Source organism: Planococcus citri, chromosome 5 (genome assembly GCF_950023065.1).
Source record: "Planococcus citri chromosome 5, ihPlaCitr1.1, whole genome shotgun sequence".
Taxonomy (NCBI): Eukaryota; Metazoa; Arthropoda; class Insecta; order Hemiptera; family Pseudococcidae; genus Planococcus; species Planococcus citri.
This window is the reverse complement of record NC_088681.1, coordinates 56,997,436-57,019,392: the sequence shown is the minus strand read 5'-3', so window position 1 is coordinate 57,019,392 and position 21,957 is coordinate 56,997,436. Positions and strand designations below refer to the sequence as shown.

Sequence of the window (21,957 nt, the reverse complement as noted above, 5' to 3'; positions counted from 1 at the left end):
TCATGGAAATTTTTTCCCCTCACCTTCCACAAACGTCAATTAAAAAATTGATAAATTTTTTTTGAAGAAATTGCAAGAAAAAATTTGAGAAGTATGGTGATGTTTGCCTTAAGTATCAGATCTGAACAGATCCTATCTGATGTGATCAATACTCTCATCTGATCAGATCAAATTGAATTGAGAGATTGCCAGATCTAATCTGATCTACAAATAAATTGATCTTATACAAACCGGTCTGATAAGAATTGTTGATCATTTCTGATCAAAACTCTAATTTGATGTCCAGATCTGAACTTATCTGATTACATCCTATTAAAAAGGTCTGATATAACCCAGTTGATCCGACCAGACTTTCCCTATTGAATATGATCAGATCTGAACAGATCTAATACATATGATCAAAACTGTGATTTGATTTTACACCAATTGATCGCAGAATATTTCCCCTATTGAATCTGATCAGATCTGAACAGATCTAATGTGATCAAAACTGTAATCTGATTTTACACCAATTGAATGCAGAATATGTCCAAACCTGATGTGATCTTTAGAAAATGAAAATGAATTTTTCCGATTGTGAAAAGTAAAATTTTTGACAGGAGCTTTGATTTTGATGATTGGAGGAGAACTGATGATTCTGCTAGTTGTTGTTGTTTGTTGTTTATTTTTTGCTCGTGATAAAAAATTCGAATAGAATAACATTTGCAAAAATTAATTTTCTACTTCTTGGCCAAAAAATTAATTCTCAAAAAAAATAATTATAAATTCAGTGGGAAAAATATGAAGAGAATCAAAATTCTGAAGCATGTAATTTTTTGTATGAAAATATGCTTGTTTTTTTAGATTCTTACTTATTCCAATAAAAAATTTGAAAGATCGACTTTTATTATGCATTATTTTTTTTAACTGGAAATTTGGAACGTTTGATTTCAGCGACTTTGTGCCTGCCTTTGATCTCTTTTCAACCACTTCTTATGTCCTTGCATCAATCTTGAATGAATAATTCATAATCTGGATCCGTTTTTGAAGCTCCCTTTTCCTTTGGTATACCTATATATGGCTGGATTAGTTTTCAGTTTTAAGGCGATCTTCCCACTCTTAGAGTAAATTATTGAATTGAAAAACACGTTGCAAAACTACTTGTATTCTTCAAATATATGTAGTTGGGTGAATTATTTGTAGGTACCAATTTATTATTCAAATGAAACTTGAGTTACAACAAAAAAAAAAGAGGAAAAAATGAAAAAACTAAGTTACTATAAACAATTTCATGCGAGGTTTTCATTTCTTTCTGTTTTTCTTCTTCTCTGCGTGGAAGTCCAAAATATGTCTCGATCATCTTGTATAAATCTTCATGAACAGCAGGTTTTCCATCTTCTATATTTTTCCATTCTCTGATAAAATCAAACATATCGTATTTATCATCCCATTCTAATTCATACTTTTTCATCGAGTTTTTCAATCTATTCCTTGCTTCGGTCATTATAGATTGAGCATATTTCTTGGTCTCTGGATCGGTAGATTTGTCATGAATTACATCTCGAATAAAACCAAAGTTTTTGAATTGAGTAGCTGTGTCCCAAAATCTGGATGCGTCCAAAATCATGAAATTTGGATATCGATTATTGAATAAATATTCGAATGTTTCTGGAGGTAAAGGTGTTATATCTGGATAAGTTTCAGGTTTTTGTTCAGTGGATGAAGTGTAGGAAGCCTTGAAGTACAAAACAAAAATCAAAAATGAGAGAAATAAAATCGAAATGCGCTTATAATTTGGTTAATAATTAGTGCATGAGTCAGGCAACCATTTTACTTCATTTATCATTTTTTAATTTTTTTTTTTTACTTGAAGAGTGATATTCCAAAACTCGCTTTGTCCATTTTTATCAAAGTTGGGTTTTCAGTGGTACCTGGTAGATGAAGTATTAACTCACATTCCTACATCATCAACCTACCAAAATGAGGTGTTAAACTCACCTAAATAGCCAATTCACTAAAAATTTAAAAAAAAATAATGTTCCAAAACGCGCTTTGTCCATTTTTATTGAAATTTTTTCAGCAGTATTTAGTGGATGAAATGTATACCTACACTCCTACATCATAAATCCACCCAAATAAAGTGCTAAACTCGCCTAAAAAGCCAATTTACCCGTTTAAAGGGAAACTGTTTTTCCTCTCTCCTGAAAAGTTGTGAAAATGGACAAAGCGAGTTTTGGAATATCACTCTTCACTTGTGTAAGTACTCACATCTGTAGATTTAAAATTTAGACTTTATTAGATAGGTAGGTTCTTACCAGTGACAGGATCACAATGATGACCACATTCATATTTGCAAAAATGTGAACTATTGGAATGACTTGTGGAAAAAATTATTACTAGGTATGTGTGAACTTTGAAAGTCAAGTGATATCTGAGTTTACAAGTTTGGGAGGTTTTCTTCCACACAAACCTGGTAAATGATGAAAAAGTAAATATTTTTGTCATGGTTAATTGCATAGTTTGCCATTTGAATAATTGAAGTAGATAAATCTATGTAGTAAATAATTGATGGATGACTATTTAACACAAATTCGAGTGTGGAAGACACCCTCTTATTACAACGCTTACTTTCCCTCTTCATTGATTGTATTGACTTCTACTGTTGCACGAGCAAAAAGTATAATGCAGCAGATGTATCTAGTCGATTGATTTTAATCGTATAAATGGTGTCGAATTCATGTGGGATCCACCCAATATGAGATTCATGTCTAGTAGAATGATTACCAGGCATTTTTAGCGGCTTTTGTAAAGATTGTGATGGGTTGTTTGGTAGATTAGAGTGTGAAACGTCTAATTTCTAGCACAGAAATTCATATCCATGTATTTGAGAATTTTTCTCTTTGTTTTATGAAATCTTGTACTAGCTTGTTTGAAAAAAAGGATGTTGTATTGCAAAATGATGTTTCATATATTTAAAAATTTAACAAGGTTGAGTTGAGTTATTGTACGTATGAAATAATGTTTTAATATTGAGTTGAATAAATGTACTAATAGGTACGAGGTATCTAATTTTAATTATAATTTTATTGCATGTATGTGTAGGTACTCGTATTTAGGTGTAGGCAGATAGAAAAATTTAAACTTCCTGACTCATTTTCTTTTGACTCTCAACTTCTGGTTCTGATTCTTTAGGTTCTGAGGCCTCTCCTTCTAGTTCGTTCGGTTCTGCGATAATTTCTTCTACTGATTCCTTCTGTTCTTGAACTGGTTCTTCAGGTTCTGGTTTTGAGACTACTTCTTCTACTGAATCTGGTGACTCCTGAGTTGGTTCATCATTAGAGTCTGATGATTCCAAAACTGGTTCTTCTGATTCTTGCGTTTCAGGAGCCTGGTTTTGGATTGAGTCTTGTGATTCTACTGCTGGTTCAGCAGATACTGATTCTTCTGATGTTGGTTTTTCCGAAACCGAGTCATCAGCAGGTTGTGGTCCATCGACCGAACTGCCTTCAACTTTCGGCAATTTAACAGCGATACCGACTTTCTGCACTTTCTTAGGGATTATCTTATGATACAAGTGCTCCAACTCCCACTCGACTTCCTCTTGTTCTCCTTCATCCAAAAGCCTTTCAAATTCGTCTCTGCTGAAATGTTCTAATTTTTGTAGAGCTTCCAATACATCCTGTTCCACTTCGGGTTTCATACCATTTTGAATCTGATAAGTGCCCAATAGATATTGCTCGAGGGATATTTTCTTCTCGAAACCTACTTGATCCAAGGATCTCTGTAAGGAAATTCGGGCAGCATCTACGATCTCCTGAGCGTATTCAGCTGATTCGTCTTTTTCGTTGATGTGGTGATACATTTGTTTAAAGTGATCCAATTGTCTTTCGGCGTTCCAGCTTACGGCCAATTTGATGATATCTTTGACGGGAGCTTTTTCGGAAAACATGGCGTAAAACTTGTCATCGTATTCTTTGCCATCTTGCATGAAATGTGCTGAATGAGCTTGATGGATGCAGATCTATAGGATGAGGAAAGAAATAAAAATGTAAATTTTCATTTATCGAGGGGGAGAAGATCAGATCTGATGAGGTTAGAAAATTCACCACATCTGGGAATAAACTGACCAAATCTTATATGTAGGTACATGAAAAAGGGGAAGTGGGGTAATCAGATCTGATTAGATCCAGGTACTCAGACCTCTTTGGACTAATTTGATTTAATCCGATCGAGCTTTTTTAGACCTGTTTGATCAGATCTGATTGCATCAGATGAGATCCAGAATTCCAGATATTTCTCAAATCCAATTTTATCTGACCAAATCAGATTAAAGCTATCAAATCAAAGTTTTGATCTAAGGAGACCTGATCATGATCCAATCATCTTCCCTTATGTATTTATTAATCTTTTCATCGAATAAGAAAATGGTTGTAAACTTACCACTAGTAAAGTTGCCATTGAGGCAAATAACGAAAGCGAAGTTTTCATGGTGAAGTAGGAAGGTACCTATTTGAGTTCTAATTTACTGAGCCACGAAAGTACGAAAAGTGTTTTGAAGTTGGCACCAGTCTGACGTACTTTTTAAAGTGAAAAAACTCCACGAAAAATGAATGGAAGAGGAAGATAACTCTCGTTAGGTAAATTGCTGTACTACGTGACAATGATCAGGTGCGAAAAAACCGCGTAGGTAGAAAATGTGTCGATTAGAACGAGCATTATTGCATTTTGTAGTGTCGAGTAAATGCGCGATAATTTTTCGGCTGATTTTCAAAACGAAGTTCAACTGACAAGGTGACATTTCATCAAGGTTGGTTTCAATGTCGGTACAGGTATTACAGAAAAATTTAATTGCGAGTGTTTTGAAGGGAATTTCTGAGGTTTCAAGGAGAACAGAACTTGGTAGAAAAAAAATATTTATTAATGAATGAAGGTTTATGTTGATTTTCTCTCAAATACGATCCGTTGATTTCGATTTATTAAGAGTTGGGATGTGTCCTCGAATTTTAAAAAAAATTAAAAAATAGGCAACATTCAAAAATCAAAAGTCCACAAAAATTGTACCTACTTTTACCAAGAAAAATGCAGTTTTTTTAATTTCATGAAACAAAAGCGAGTCACATAAACTTGTATAGTTGAATTTTTATGCTCAAAATTCATCAAGTCCAGAAATCCTTTAGTTTTACTTTTTTTTTTGTACTATCAAATATCTATTTCAATATTTTTTTACACTGTTTTAGATCTCATATCAGTTAGGTAGGTATTTTCAAAAGCTCCCAGCTGAAGTTCAAATTTTATAAATCTCGATTTTGAGGGTCCTGCGTTTAATATTGTTCATTTTATATAATTTTAGGTGTGATCTGAAAGTATGGAGTACCTACATTTTATTGAGAAAAAGAAATGGAAAATATTTTGGGAGTACTTTTTTTTTACCTACCAAAACTCCAAAAGTATTGAAAAAAAACTTCAATGGCATTTAAAAAAAAATCATGATCAGGGTATTCATAAAATAAAAAGTTTTTTCATTTTTTTTCCAATCTGAAAAAGAACGGGTCTCAGTGATGGTCAAGGAGGCTGAAAAAACCTCGCCAAGAATTTTAATTTTTAATCTTTGTGTTGAGATCTGTAGCTTGGAAGTTTTATTACTTTTGTTTCTTTTAAAACAGTATTCAAGATAAAAATTAATTCAAAAAAGCACCACCCATTTCTCAAAAAAAAAAAAAAAAGAAGAGGGTCAATAACTTTCAAAATTGAGATATTTGGAATCTTTTAATTCTTTTTACTTTCAGGCGTAGTTTTATAAGTTTTAATACAAATGTGATTTAGATTTTTTTTCAATTTTAAACAATACCCATACTTAAAAGTTGGTTGAAGAGTGGGGATTTTAATGGTGGTCAAATGTGGTCAAATAAACGTGCCAAAAATTTCAAATTTCTAGTCCTTGTGAAAGCAAATTTTCCAAAATATATCAGTCTTTTTTGAAAATTTTTCACAAGTGGGTCATTCCATGTAAATTCCCGGTTGGCAAAACGGCATTTTTTAGACAGTGCATCTGAATAGGGATATGACTACATATCAGTCAGAATGTATTTTCTGACTGCCAAAACGGCAATATCTAACTGTGGTTCTGAGTGTGGATCTGACTAGTCAGATCCACGCTCAGATCTCCACTCAGTCTTCTGACGAGTCACCGCCATCTTGGAATTTCAAAAAAATACTTGTTTCTGATTAGTTGATTGTAGTCAGACTGCGAATCTGACTGTCAAAACGGCAATTTCTGACCGCAGAAATGATTAGTCAGATATCACCAGAAATGTGCCAATCGGGTTCGACCTACTATTTGAGTCATGTCTTTCGATTTCGCTCAATTTTTTTTTACAATATCTACCCACCCAGTAAGTAAGAAACCCGAAATCAGTTTGGTCCCACCCCCCCTCAGGGGGCGAGTGGGGGGCTTCCATTATTTTCACATTGTCTCGAGGTACTCAACTTCAGCAGCGCATTTCTCCGAAGCTATGATACATTGATCAAAACTGATTTCACAGTTCAACGGGAATTAAATTTTGAGTTTTTTAAGCATTTTGAAATTTGCAAAAGTTGAAAGTTGAACTTTCAAATAGAAAGTTCAAATTTCAAAATGGCGCTGTAAGTGGGAGCTACCATTTAAAAATCTGAAAAAATTTCCATCGATGTACCTTCTGATGTTTTTTTGAAATATTTTATTTTCAAGATAAGATCTCTCAATTGAGGAGGAGTACCCTCACCCCCAATTTTGGGCAAAACTTTCGAAAAAAAACCTGGGGCATGTGACACATGAAATAGTATGTTTTTGGTGGCGCTCAATACGAATATGACATCAGATTTTGAATTGGACCCCATCCACGGCCCCCAGCACCTCCCCAAAGGGGGTAAAAGTCGAAAAAAATGATTTCATTCGTATGACATATGAAATAGCATGTCGTTGGTGACGCTGAATACGAGTATGGCGTCAGATTTTGAATTGGACCCCACCTACGGCACCCAGCACCTCCCCAAAGGGGTAAAAGTCAAAAAAATGGTTTCATTCGTGTGACACATGAAATAAGTATGTTTTCGATATCGCTGAACACGAATATAGCCTTAGATTTTCAAATTTCCTCACCCATGGCCCCCAGAACCTCTCCAAATAGGTAAAGGTTCAACAATTTTATATGTCACACGAATGAAATCATTTTTTTCGACTTTTACCCCTTTGGGGAGGTGCTGGGTGCCGTAGATGGGGTCCAATTCAAAATCTGACGCCATATTCGTATTCAGCGTCACCAACGACATGGTCTTCTTCATGAATGCTTGAACATTATGAAATGCCAGGGAGTGCTGCAATTTGACTGTGTAAAGCTTTTCAAAGTGGTAGATAAACCTATTTCGATATTTCTGCAGGAAAACAATCGTACTGCTAGCCTTTGTAGGATGTAACTATTTGGTGACAAATATCGAGAAAGAATATCCACGGAGTGATGAACAGATTTGATGGGTGGATTGTACATTATCTGAACTTATGTGCTGTTAAAAGCATCTGTGTTCCTTTCAATTCTTGTTTCTGTCATTTCAAGCCTACTTGATAATATTTCCCATATTATGTACTTTGCGTATTCATGCTCTGTTTTTTCGGGTTTTTATCGAGACAAGCGAATCAAATTTTCAAAAAATCGCTCTGGTCCACCATTTTCACACCTTTCATGATTTCATTTTGTGAAGGGTCTACCATCAATATGTTTATCCAAAAATGGAGCATGGGTCCAATTTTTTTATCCCAACTTTTTTGAAAATTTGACCCCCAAAAAGGGGTGGGGTGTTCTTTGGGGATATGCTTTCACTCATTCAGTACACCTAATGATACTATATCATTCAGTTCCATGATTGACCTCATTGGGGTTTTTGCTTTCTTGGTTTTCAAGGAAAATTAAATAAATCGGTACGGCTTTTATGAGACGGCTTTAAGGGGCTGGGGGGCAAACTGTGGGTTAAAGTGATGCTTGTGATGATCTAATTCAGGAAATTGAAAGCATTTTCACCCAACATCTCAGGACTAGCCTGGGTCTTTAAGGGTTAAGGCAAAGTTTGTGTTCAAATGTTTCTAATATTCTTAATCACCATACCATGATATTGAATCATTGGATCAGTTTCGTTGGTAAAAGTTCTGATTAACTTGATTGTGAAACTCAACTGGAGTCTTCGAAATTTTATTGTGAAACATGCTAAGAAAATTGCGACGAAGAAATCGCCCAAGTGTGAATTCAAGAGAAAATACATCTACTGAATATATTTATTACCTACTTGAATTAAATTTAATAGCTGCAGGAATCACAAACAATATCTAATTTAATAATTTTTGCTTCAACTTATCTGCTATGTCATAGGTAATTATTGATAGATCAAGGTAGGCACTATATAACTATTCTGTTAAAAAATACTCAATTTTTTATGATTACTGAAGTTTTGTGAAAATTGTTCCTTACAATCAGAAGATTATCAAATGCTTTGAGAAGTTGTGAGGAACTCGTCTTCCTGTTCAGCATCCACATCAGATTGTTGAATTCCATTTGGCTGGACTGCTGGAATTTCAGTTTGATCAGATACTTGATTAATATCTTGACTTATTTCTTGATTTTCAACTTGATCAGGTTTCCTATTGACTGCCTGATCAAGGTCTTGATTTCCAGCTTGTTGAATTTCATTTGGCTCGACTTTTGGAATTTCAGCTTGATCTGATACTTGATTAATATTACCTCGAGATAATTCTTCGTTTTCAACTTGATTCGGTTTTTGATTGACCGCTTGATCAACCTCTTGGTTTCCAGCTGGACTGGGCTCTTGATTACTTGCTTTATTGGCTTGTTTAGATTTAGCTGCATCCTCCGCTCTAGCTCGATTTTGCTCTTCTTCCAGTTCTTCAACGACTTTATTTCGATACGCATTTATGCCCCTTATGACAGCTTGCATGTTTTCGGAAATCTTTCTACCAGCTTCGAAATCATACAAGCCTTTGATGTAATCGCGAATGTCGACTTCGCGTTTGATTCCAATTTTATCCATCGTCACGTCCAAGAGTTCTTGAGCACCTTTGATGACTGCTTTACAGTACTTGGCGTATTTGTCATTTTTCTTAACGTGTTCTTCGAGTAATTCGAAGTGTTCGTATTGCGCTTCCACGTCCCAGGTTAGGGCCTTGTTCAAAGCTTCTTCGACGGGTCTGTCGGCTTCGATAATTTGATAAAAATCGTCGTGAACTTTTCGGTAACTTTTGGTGGTTGTGAAACGCGAGTCTTCATCTTGACTTATTTGAAGAGCTGAGGCCAGTGAGAAAATCTGACGGGATTAAAATAATTAATTAAAAATTAATGGGAAAAATGATAAGAAAGAAAATAACTCACGTTATTATAGGTACTTACCCCAAGTACAATAGTGATCACTGATATTTGGGAGGTCATTATATCGGGGAAAATACTTGGATAACGATGAGTATGAATTTCACACACTTTTGTGCCTACCTACTGTATTGATAATATTTCACGATCTTTTGTGTCGTGAGTTTTTATACGCGATGAAAATTTGCCCGAAACAATCAGCGAAAAGTGTTTCACCAAAGATGAATTTGATGTTGCTGTAGTTCGAATATTGAATGACTGATGGGATTTTATCGAGTAATTGTTGGCAAAATTGCGAACTTCTGCCACATGCAAACGATCAGCGGTGGTCTTTGTAGGTACTAATGAAAAATTTATGACTTGCTTTCTCGACCTTGCGTCGTTTTGGTAATGTTGAAAACAAGAAATCGTCGATCAACAACGAACATACCATACGGAGCGAGCTTTAAAACTTCGATTATGATGAAAAAATAACAACGTTTTATCTTCTTCGTCGCCATTTTTTTTTCTGATAATGTTGGACGATTTTGACTGTATTCTGTGGAGAACTTCACTGTGAGTTGAAATTTACTCTGACAAAATTTCAGCTCGGAAAGTACCCATGGAAGGAAGAATAAGAGTGGGAATTTTTCAATTAATTGTGATTTTATCCTTCAGTTCCTACCCAACCTGTTTTGAGAAAAATGTCCTGGTTCTGAAAGATATCTAGAATATTCTGAATTGAAAAAATAATTGAAATGCTTTCTTAAGTAGTGATAATAATCGATAATATTGAACCTCTCCCCTCTTCCATTCAAATAAAATTTGATGAATTGTCCTGCGTTTACCTTTTTATCAACTTTTAAATCCGGGAACAAAAATTTTGGACCCCCCTCTGAAAAATATTGAGGTATTTTTGAGAAAATTACTTGTTTTTTCATATATGTATTCTAAATCAAAAACTTTCAAATTCCCCACTTATTTTCCTCTCATTTTGGATTTTTTAATTTCTAAAAATTTCATCTCAAGTGATGATAAATTTGAAGAAAAAGATCTGAATATTCGAAAATTTTGAATTGAAATTACTCAAGTTGACTCGATGTTTGGAATTCCGAATTTTAAAAAAAGATTGACGAAATATCAGAAAGTCGTTTTTATGAAAGTTTTTGGATTTTTTTCATAAGTTTTTGAATGTCTATAATTTATTAAAGAGGAGAAATTTTTCCCATGTTTCTAAAAAGTTAATCTTACATTGATTAATTGATCAGTTTCCTTCGAAGTTTTTCAAATTCTGATATAATGACAGAAAGTCTAACCATATTTGACCATTTTTTGCCATTCTGGAACCTTCAGCACGATTCTGGCCAAAATTTCTTTGGCTTTTTGGTAACTTTAATTTGTTTTAATTGTTCCTTTTTCTGTTTTTATGTAACTTTAACATGTTTCAAACAGTTTTTCGTGCAATTTTTGCCAAATTTTAATGAAGTTTCATATTTTTAATACCTCATTTGTAACATTGATTTTAATCTGTTTTCTTTTTGTTTTCTTTTTGTGATCACTCAATTCCTAAATAATCTTGATCTGCTCTTTATTTGTATTAAAAATTTATCCTTTCTTCCCACCTATACCTGATCGGGTGCTACCCACATTATTACATACCTACCTAATTGGTCCCTCTCTGATCCACATTAACAAATTTCCAGCATATTTCGTAAATAAATACAAAACTCACTACAGCAGCCATTGCCATTCCAACCACTTTAACTAAAAAAAAAAATATCTCTAAAAATCAAAAATCAACACACCATGGTAGAAAAAAAAACAGGATTATCTCTCTCGTCTCGGTCATTGGAAATGCTCTTTCTCTGGCTTTCACTCTGATGAACAGATGAGCAAGTACCTACTCGTATCTAAGCTTACACCAACTCACAAACAATATCAACGGGTTTGGATTTTTTTACTTGTAAAAATGTTTACCAATGCCATTTGCCATTTTATATCTATCTGAAAAAGATTACCTATAGGTACCTAGCTCTACCTACTCAGTTCATCGTTACACGTATAATATACGTACTAGTAAAAAAATCGGGGGAAAAAGTTCACCTGTTGAATTCATTCAGCTAGTTCAATTAAAAAGACTACCTAAGGGTGGTGTAATACGTGATTTTTCTCTTGAAACGGTATTACACTACGTGAAAATATTGAACTATGTAGTCACTATTTTAGGGCATATGTTGTACCTATAAGTACATAATACTTAATTAAACAAAGCTTACATGATATGTTTTGTTTTGGATTTTTAAATTCACAGCTTTTCTTTTTTTGCACCCCTTCATCAGATTATTTTATTTAGCCTATTCGAATATACTATAGCTCGAGTATACGTCACATAACAGGCTATGTGATGCAAGTGGATAAGTATTACCTACATATACATATGTATAAATGAATTATTTTATCATAAAATCATGAATACGTATGATACAATTTTTTTTTCAATTGTCACAGAACTTATCTCAACTCTCAATTCCTCATCATTCTAGGTATTTGTTCTTTGCCATTTAGAAAATAAAATTTTCAAAATTTTGATTGAAAAAAATTATGATTACCTAAGCCTGTCAATGATCTCCCCCTCTCCTCCACCTCCTCTTCCAAAATACATACTACGTCAAGTTAGAATTACATATTTCATACTTGAATCCCACGACTGGGCGTTGATGCAGATTCTCATCTCAGATACAACAATGATACCTTCCTAGACCCTCGATGTCATCTTCATTGGGGTTGAATTTTTCATTACACGTACTCGTACATAGATGTAGGTAGAGGTACCTACATTGAACGACTAACGTTGGATTATGTATTCAACTTGGGTGAATGTGACAATATTTACGATTACGAACACGATGAATTTTGACTACCTTATTATTCAATGTGCATTGAGCACACAGATGATAGTAGATGGCTGAGGTGAGGTATGATGAGGTGCACGGTACACATGTCTTGTACACATACAACATATACTGCACTCTTATATGCGGTAAATGGGGTTGTTAATATTTTATTGACTCGTTGAAGCAGATCGTGCTTTTCTATTTTCTGCGCGTATTACCATCGTGTGTTTCCATTTACACCACACACGTATGCTCATTGTTGGATTTTTTTATCTGGGTAGATATTTGTTTTTCTGTTCGTTGCGTTTCCGGAAATTTAGAGGGCTGATTCGATGTATAATACCTGAGTATGTTGAATGTTGATGAAATGGATTGGATTTTTTTTTTTTTTTTTTTTTTGAAAATAAGTACACAGTGTTAAAAAAGTGGAAAATGTCCCAAAGTTCTTTTCTTTATGTTTTTCCTCTTAGTAAAAATTTTAACAAAAAATATAATATACTCAAAAAGCAAGAACACATCAGAAGGCCATTTTTCGAAAAACCTGTAATTGGCTTCAGCTGTTGGAGAAACCTAAATTTTATTGTAAAATAAAAATAAAAATGAAATTGAAATGAGGAAACTGTTGCTGAGAGAACAAAAATTAAATGTGAGAAAAAATGTACCTAATCAAATCAACAACGTAATTGGAAAAATTACAAAAAAAAAAAAAAAAAAAAAAAAAAAACTATCTAGGTAGGTACTCATTTTATACCAACAAAAATCAAGGACAATAAGTACCTAATGTTCATTTTGGAGTTCGGAAGTTTGAAAATCCATCATTTTCAAAACATAATTATTAGAGCTTTTCTTGAATAGAGGATTTTGACCACAAATGAAAAATGTTCACAACATTTTTCCATATTTCAATGTTTGATTTTATAAAAAAAAAATCAACTTTGGGAGGGGACGCATACAAGAGCCCTAATTTTGTTTGAAGATTACTAATCCTGACCAGAAGTTGAAAGTTTTAAAAAGAATTTTGAACCTTGATTTTTATTTTAAGACGGAAATGTTTTTGGAAAAGCAGTGAATGATTTTTATCCGACTTTCAAGAATTTGGAGGAAAAGTTCTTCAATTCACCGCATTTTAAAAATATCTAATCCATCCTTACAAATTATCACTGGACTAACTGTTTTTTTTGTAAATTATGATGGTAAAATTTTCTTTTTAAAGGTAAGTAACTGGGTTATTTATCGTGAATTACTGGTAATTTCTGGTAAATTACTGGTGAATTACATAGTTAGTTTCTGGTAAATTACTTGAGGTAAATTACAGGTAATTTTTGGTATATTACTGTTAATTTATGGTAAATTGCTGGTAATTTCTGGTAAATTTCTGGTAATTTTTGGTAAATTACTGGTATTTTCTGGTAAATTTTTGGTAAATTTCTGATAATTTTTGGTGAATTACTCGTAATTTTTGGTAAATTTTTGGTAATTTTTGGTAAATTACTGGTAATTTTAGGTAAATTTCTGGTAATTTTTGGTAAACTTATTGGTAATTTTTTGGTTAAATACTGGTATTTTTTGGTAAATCACTGGTAATTTCTGGTAAATCACTGGTAATTTCTGGTAAATTTCTGATGAATTTCTGGTAAATACTGGTAAATTTCTGGTATTTTTTGGTAAATTTCTGGTAAATTCTGGTAATTACTGGTAAATTACTGGAAACACCTGGAAAATTACATGTTACTTCTGGTAAATTACTGATAATTACGCATAAATTTAGGTAATTTCTGGTAAATTACATGAGGTGGATTACATGTAATTTTTGGTAAATTACTGGAAAATTTTTGGTAAATGACTAATATTTTTTGGTGAATTACTGGTAATTTCTAGTAAGTTTCTGGTAATTTCCAGTAAATTTCTGGTAATTTTTGGGAAATTGCCGGTATAAGTTTTGGTGAATTACTGGTAAGTTTTTGTGAATTACCCACACAACAATTGTCGACGTCGACATTTACATCGACTACGTTTTTTTCCATCATAATGATGGAAAAGCGATCAATTAATTATTTAGTAGGAATCTTCTGTCCATACAAAAGCCAGGTAAATGAAAAGTTTCGAAATTTTCTCATTATTTCTGATACCTCGACATGCCATCTCGACATGTAGATGTAAAATTCGATGCTCGAAATTTACATCTACAACTATGTCGACCAATTTTTCAAAATTAAAATTTCTGTTTTAGTGTTTAAAAGTTTAGTAAACATTCAAAGATATGATCTTGTTCAATGAGGAAAACAAATTTTTTAGGGCATTGATGAAATTATGCACTTTTCCACAGTTTGGAGTTGTAGATGATATGATGTTGATATTGTGGATGTATTTGTTGATGTCGAATTTCACATCAACATTAACATCGACATGTCGACATCAAAAATGGATTAGTTTAGTACTCTTAGATAAAGTATTGCACCATCTTTGATATAAAGAATTTCTGTTCAACTATTAGATTGTACAGACTTTTCGTCTGTACTTCCTCGGAAGTGGACTTTATGTCGATGCTGTTTTCAGCACGAGCAATAGCCACATCAGAGGAAATAATTTTTGGAAAAAAATTTTCAATTTTCAAACTTTAAATTTTATAATGTTACGACGCAGGAGGTCGACATAAATTTCGATGTTAATGTCGATCCATCCACATCCGTCACTTTTGGATGCTACATGTCGATGTGAATTTCGACCCTGTGTTGAGCCAATTGTCGACACAAATGCAGATCTACATCAGTCGACAATTACATCGACAATTAGCTTGACACAGGGTCGAAATTCACATCGACATGTGGCATCCAAAAGTGACGGATGTGGATGGGTCGACATTCACATCGAAATTAGCATGGTCATTGTTGTACGGGTACTGGTAATTTTTTCGGTAAATTACTGGCAAATATTTGTAATTTCTGGTGAATTACGGGTAGAGATGTGCACTTTTCAGAAAAGTAATTTTGGTGAAATGAAAAGTGAAAAGTTCATTGAAAAGTGTGAAAAGTTGTGAAAAGCGTGAAAAGTAAATCGTGTGAGTCTCAATTCAGAGCTCTCTGCAAGAGCTTCAAATTGACGTATTTTTTGCCTATCTAAAACACACAAAAAAACAAAATCATTTTTTCCCACGTAATTAGTCGAATAGTGGTGGTTTTGAGCCTTTCTAGAGCCTCTAACATTTTTAGGTTTTTCAGTTTTGAAAAAAATGTAGTGAAAAATATCAAAAATGGGTGCTGAATTGCGAAGAAGGAGGAGTGGAGAGAGTGAAACTTGATATTTGACTTCATCAATGAGGTCAGTAATCTCTGATGAGTAAATTGATTGGTCACTCGCTTTTTTTTTAGTGAAAACTGAAAAGTGAAGTGAAAAGTAGGAACTTTTCTTTTCAACTTTTCATTGAAAGAAAAGTACTTTTCACTTTTCAGACTGCACATCTCCAATTAAATACTGGTAATTTTTGGAAAATCACTGACAATTTCTGGTAAATTATTGTAAAAATTATTTTATTAGAAATTTTTGATTAGGTAGTTACAGAATTTTTATAATAAATTACCATTAAGTAATTTTGATTTGGGGGGGGGGATTTTTTTATGTTGCTGGCAATTTTTTTGTTGATTATTACAAGATACCATGTTGTTTTTTTTTTTTTTTTTGAATTACTGGTGATTGGTCAATTAAGTAGGTACCAGTTGAGTAATTTTTAATTTCCATGAGAAGTGGATTATTTTGAAAAATGCTGACAAGGGTGGGAATAAACAATTTTTGGATTTTAATTTTTTACTTTTTTTTCTTTTTTGAACTTCGAGGGCTTTTTTGCGCGACCTAATTTCAGATTTAAGTCAAAATACTACATATTACCTCCCTTCAGGTACACCACCGGAGCTGACATTTTTTCTGAATTTGTTAGAAATTCATCGACTTTTTTTTTCTCCAGCCCCATTCTAATGAACAATGATTACCTACTTGATTAGGAATAACATTTCAATAATGTCACATTCAAGTCCAATATTCAGAATAATATGATAATTCGAAATGTTTCCCCATATTCGAAACGAATTCATGCTTGGTAGATATAAAAGATTAGGTCATAGGTGGGTGTACGTCGCGTGTAGGATGATCTGTAAAAACGAAGAAGACCAGTGAGGTATAGGTAGCTAATGAAAGAAAAATAAACTTAAACTTCAGCTCGCGGAAATTTTGATCTCGATTACGTAAAGGCGGATGCAAAAATAAAAAAAAATGAAAAGAAATCTGTGTTCAGTCTCTGAAATTTTCCATTGAGTAGGATGTTTTCTTTCGAGACAGACAAGCGCGACCTTGTGGTATGATAATTATACCCAAATAAAAATTTTCAATATCTTGAGACAAAGGCGTTTGGTATTTATGAAAATAATAGGTATAGGTAAAATACCCACGACGGCCGCGATACTGCATCTACGATGACAAAAATAGCGCTTGTTTATGTCAGGTGGTTTAATTAAAGTAATATAGGCTAAACATGATCTCTTCTTTGCCGCTGCTGCCAGTTTATCCTACGTATATATACGTACTGTGTTCATTTGTGCAATTTATTTTGTACTTTAATTCGCCAAATAGGTATAGGTACCAAGCGGTGATCGAACACCCTACATCACCCAGCTTTCACAGAAGGCAACCCCTCCGGCCTCCCCCCAAAAGGATAACAATATCGGCCTTGGTGTACTTCACCCTCATTAATTTAAAGCCTCTGTCGACGCCAGTGTTGCTGCCACGATATCTATAACAACATCTCTACGCAGAAAGAGAAGGGTTCAATTTTCAAATACCATCTTTGATCAATTTTGATGGTCAGTATTTGATTAAAGTAAATATGTCTTTTCATCGGTAGAGATGGTTAAAAAATTGATTTCTTGATTATTTCGAATTAAACGTAAATTGGTTGACAATTTTTTTATTGGGTGACCTAACGAGGAAAAAAGTGTTGGCGAATAAAATAGCTATGTACCTAATACGTATCCGTGTAGGTGGTATGGTTACTAAACATCGTAATTACGTGAGTAAGGTATATATGTACAAGAGCTTATCCCACGGTATCATTTGCACTTTGCGGGCTAATTTATAATTTTCCTTTTGACGCTTCGTATATGGTATATCGATCTTATGGGAACACCTTCACAAGCGGAAGTTTCCGTTCACAATTAATAATATGGTAATATCGAGGTTGCCATCAGGATATATGTTCACGAAAGGGAAGAGAAGGAAAAGGAATAATATCTATTTCGCCACCATCAACAACCCAACATGGGTAGGTATTGTGTGCAAGTATAGGTATTACTTACCTACATTTTAACTTATGTATGTACCTACAAACCTACCTATAAGCAAATACACGATGAGATTCAGAAACCATACCCCATAGAGAGGGCATTGCGCTATAATTTCAGAATACCTATACCTAGCTGTATTCAAAAACATTGTAAATAAGTCTAAGTAATTGCTTAGTATATCTGGGCGTTTACGCGATGAATAAATGTACCAATCTAAATAAGTATTATCATTAGGACTAAAGAGCCAAATTTCCATGCTGTTTCTCCCCTCCAACGCGTTAACTGATATTTAATACTTAGTTGAAATTCCTTCATTTTAATTTATGCATTGTTGTCGTTTCATCGTCGCTCGTCACCTTTGCAAAATTATGCTATCAGCGACCCTTTCATTTGCAAGAGGTTTGCTTCCGGCTTTCTATTTGTCGTTTTAAAATGAGAAAACGTTCCGGAAATTTCCATCGTGGTTTATGGGTATCATATTTAGTTGATGGGAGAGATTGGAGAGTGTCAATCGAAAAGGTATCGAAATTCCGTATATTATGTTTGATATTATTTGCTCATTTCATTTTTAATTTTTCTAACGTGATTTAAAATTTCTGGAGAAAATTTTAAAATCTTTGGAGGCTTTAAAATGACTCAAAACTAGTTGTCGTTCATTTGTGAGAGTTTAATTGGAGGAATTATTCACATTGGTTCACAATTGCTTGAAAAAACAAATTTTTTCGTGAAAAATAAAAAAGATCGCCCTTAAAACAACTTCTATAAATTTTTTACAATCTTAAAAATTCACCAAAAATCCAAAAATTAATTTTAGGATCTGGAATTTTGGTTAGGAGGTTTTTTTTCTCTGAAAAAAGTCATCCACGTACCAAGGATTTTTGACTAAAAACGAAAAATTCCCAAAAAAATGGTATTCCCAGCTATAAGAGAGGTGAAATGTCCTTCTTTTCAGATTTGGAAAATTATGATGGATTACTGTTGGATAGGTAGGGTAAAGTACCAGTTATGGCTCACTTTTTTCAACCGTTCATTACACCATGAAAATGACAAAAAATACTTTTTTTTTTAAATGCAAATGAAAATTCCATCCTTCTACTACACATTTTCAGCGTTGAAAAATTTTTAAAAATTTTTGCCTAAGCGCCACGATTTTTTGAAAAATGGTCCAAAAAGCCGCAACCGGGCCCGGGGGCCCGGTTGCGGCTCTTCAATATTTTGTAAAATTGAAATATTTCACAGCTTACCTACACCTTTCCATACAACAAGACAGCTGGAAAAATTTCGAAACGTTCAACTTCACATAGAAAAACGTGTTTGAAAAAGTACCAGTTGTGGCTCACAAAATCAGTGAGCCGCAAGCGGACAGATATGGATTTTCTTGGCCGAGCCGCTAGTGGACATTTAAAAATTTTCAATTTTTTTTTGGTTTGCTTTGGTTTGTGTTTAGTTTTTTATCATTTCCCGCCAAATAGCAAACTCCAAGTCCTATTGAGTATAAAATTTTGATGCTACATTCTGAAAAAAATCAAAAATATTTAGTACCACTTGCGAATCACCCAACTTTCTGTCCGCTTGCGGCTCGGCAAATTTCGTACCATATGCGGCTCACACAAAAACTTCTGAAATTGATCGATTTTCGAATGAATTTCGTTCCTAGCACATCTAAGCTACACTTTAAGCACATACAAGCAATTTCTTATTTAAAATTACTAGCGAAATTTGCCTCCGAAAAATGTTGAAATCAACGTTTTTGTGTGAGATCGCAAATCAACAAAAGCTGCTGAAAGTTCGCAAATGAGCATGAATGATGTTTTACTAGCCTTCTACTTCGCATATAATGTATTTGTTCGATAAATTTCAAGGATTAATTGCTAAATTTTTCGAAAAAACTAACATCACCTTTTTGAAGTATCAAAAAATCACGCTTTTTCTTCAACATCAACTTTGATATTTTTTATTGGCTGTGTTATTGAACAAAACGCGATGTAATGAGTTGTAATGTGTGGTTGGAGGACTTGGGTATTAGAATATGGCAAAAAATTTAACTTTTAATCAATAGCGCTCCACACAGAGTAGTGATTCTCAACTGGTACGTTGAGCCTTAACTGGTACTTTACCCTACCTCTAAAAAAAATTTTAGAACTAAATTCCCCGCTCCCCCGTATGAAAAAAAACTAGTCATCACTACTAAGTACCACTAGTAACTGGTAGTAACCAGTGGTAACTACTCATCATTGAGTGGTGATTAGTGGTAACTACAAGAAACCAGTAGTGATGACTATTCACCACTAACAGGATGAGTTGTGATTAGTAGTTACCACTGGTTACTACTCATCAGAAGGATGCTGATCAGTAGTGATGACTTGTCAGACTAATGGTAACCACTAATCACATCTAAAAGTTTTACAGGTCAAAATTAAAAAATCAAATAATTATTAACAGGATGAAGTACGTGTGACTATTTTTATGGAAAGTGGAAATAGCAATTATTTTGCATAGAAATAATAACTCAAACACTCATTTTGGCGTTTTTGCAATACCTGGTTAGCCATATTTAATTTAAATAACTTTAAATTTTGAATAGAGAAATTATTTTCCTTTTTTGGAACATTAAAACCTTTCATTCTTGGACACAATTTCAATACTCAGCACCCCAAAAGCAATTATTCACTTTATTCTTTGAAAATTATGAATTATTTCAATTTGGGACAGTTACAAAAAATCAAAAATAAGGAAAGCTCCTTTGTTTTTTAGGTATAGATGGTGCAATATCCATTAAAATTTCATCTAGAAGTACGAACATACTAAAAACTTGATTATATATCCATAGTTTGTATTTTGTAAAATCATCATACTTGGAATTTTCTAAGTCCAGAGTGCTGAAAAGTGCTGAAAAGTGCATATAAATCCTTAAAACACCTAATCTTTCAACTTCCCCAGTAGCCCAGTAGGTTAGATAGGTGACTACAAAGCGAGCGGTCCCAGGTTCGAGTCCCACCCCAGGTGTAAATTTTTTTGGTTTTCAAAATTTTTGGGGGTTGAATTCTTTGACCTAGAAGGGTCTACTATAAGAAACAATGACTGTACTGCCGTAAAATATATGTTTTAATTGATTTTCAGTTCAAAATATGTACATCCTGCAGCAACTACAACTACCACTACCACTGGTTATTAGTGTAGTGGTAGTGGTAGTGGTAGTGGTGTCGAAAATACCACTGGTACTTTTTACCAGTGGTGATGACTGGTTTTTTTTCATACGGGGCCACCTCATCTCTTTAGCTTGTACACCCAAAAAAGTCATTTTTAAGCAACACAAGCTGAAGGAGTGGGGTGGGGATGGAATTTTGGCTTGAAAATCACCAACTTCAATTTTCAATTTCTTAAAATGTGTAAATCTTCTTTTTTGGAAGACTTTGGCTCAAAAATCACAAACTTCAATTTCTGATTTCTTAAATTATTTTTTTTTAGAGGGGGAGGCTCCCTACTGGAGGTTGAGATTATTTTGGATGTCAAGGGCAGTTTTTTTTTCTAGAAAAGAGGATCGTAGAAGAGCTCAGATGTAGACGTAAACGTTTTTGGCCAAATTGTATTTTTTTTTTTTTTTTTTTTCATTTGAGGAAAGATAAAAAGAGTTTCCAACTCAATTTTTACTTGAACTCGGTGATAAATTTAAAAATAGGTGAATATTTTCTCATGAAATTCAACAACTCCAAAAGATGAGATCACAAAAAAAAACGAAACTTCAAAATAAGATACCTACACCTAATTTTTCTGACTCAGTCAAGGGAATGGAGGGGAGAGGGGTGGTAGGGGGAGAAAGTAATTATGCCCATTTTCTCTCTTTGTCTATGGTTGTACTCGTAGTGTGAAGTCATAAAATAGTAGAAAACGTCATAAGTCGTTCAGGTAGGAAGCCCTGATAATAGATCTTCTCATGGTTAAAGTGTATGAAGGAAATTATGACATCAATTAGCCAAATAATAAATTCATGTATTGATAGCGTAAACACGTAATATCACAGGTTGCTCAAATCGTATACATGAATGAGACTTCTATAATTAAATGATAATTATAAACTTCTAGTAGAAAACGTAATAAATCGAATGCGTAATTTGGTGGTAGGCTTTCAACGTTTTTAGTTGCATATTGAGCCCAAAACCGAAAAGCTCATATACAACCCCATATTGGGGTCTTGTTTAAGGACATCACATTCTCTGGAGTGCCGTGTCTACTGACGAGCTTTCAACCCTGCATTTTCTACCGCCTATAGTGGAAAAGGTGATCATTTCTACCGCTGCAGGGTAACTGACAGACAATTTATATGATTTGAAAACACCGGAAAAATTCTAATATTTTTTTCTTTGCTTCTTT

General features: G+C 33.7%; 2 protein-coding genes and 1 long non-coding RNA gene across 3 annotated transcripts; all 3 read right to left on the bottom strand.

The window, feature by feature from the left end:
* Positions 1-1,382: 1,382 nt before the first annotated feature.
* LOC135848156 (uncharacterized) lies at positions 1,383-2,606 on the bottom strand. Its single transcript, XR_010559319.1, has 2 exons — positions 2,295-2,606; positions 1,383-1,714 (listed from the first exon to the last, which is right to left on the bottom strand). It is a non-coding gene; the product is annotated as an uncharacterized LOC135848156 (long non-coding RNA).
* A 372-nt stretch (positions 2,607-2,978) lies between these two features.
* On the bottom strand, positions 2,979-4,653 carry LOC135848090 (neurofilament medium polypeptide-like). Its single transcript, XM_065367865.1, has 2 exons — positions 4,420-4,653; positions 2,979-4,000 (listed from the first exon to the last, which is right to left on the bottom strand). The coding sequence occupies exons 1-2, from the start codon at positions 4,465-4,467 to the stop codon at positions 3,116-3,118; spliced, it is 933 nt and encodes a 310-aa protein (XP_065223937.1). The 5' UTR covers positions 4,468-4,653; the 3' UTR covers positions 2,979-3,115.
* A 3,614-nt stretch (positions 4,654-8,267) lies between these two features.
* On the bottom strand, positions 8,268-9,755 carry LOC135848248 (uncharacterized). The gene is made up of 2 exons (XM_065368085.1): positions 9,408-9,755; positions 8,268-9,324 (listed from the first exon to the last, which is right to left on the bottom strand). The coding sequence occupies exons 1-2, from the start codon at positions 9,444-9,446 to the stop codon at positions 8,488-8,490; spliced, it is 876 nt and encodes a 291-aa protein (XP_065224157.1). The 5' UTR covers positions 9,447-9,755; the 3' UTR covers positions 8,268-8,487.
* Positions 9,756-21,957: the final 12,202 nt, after the last annotated feature.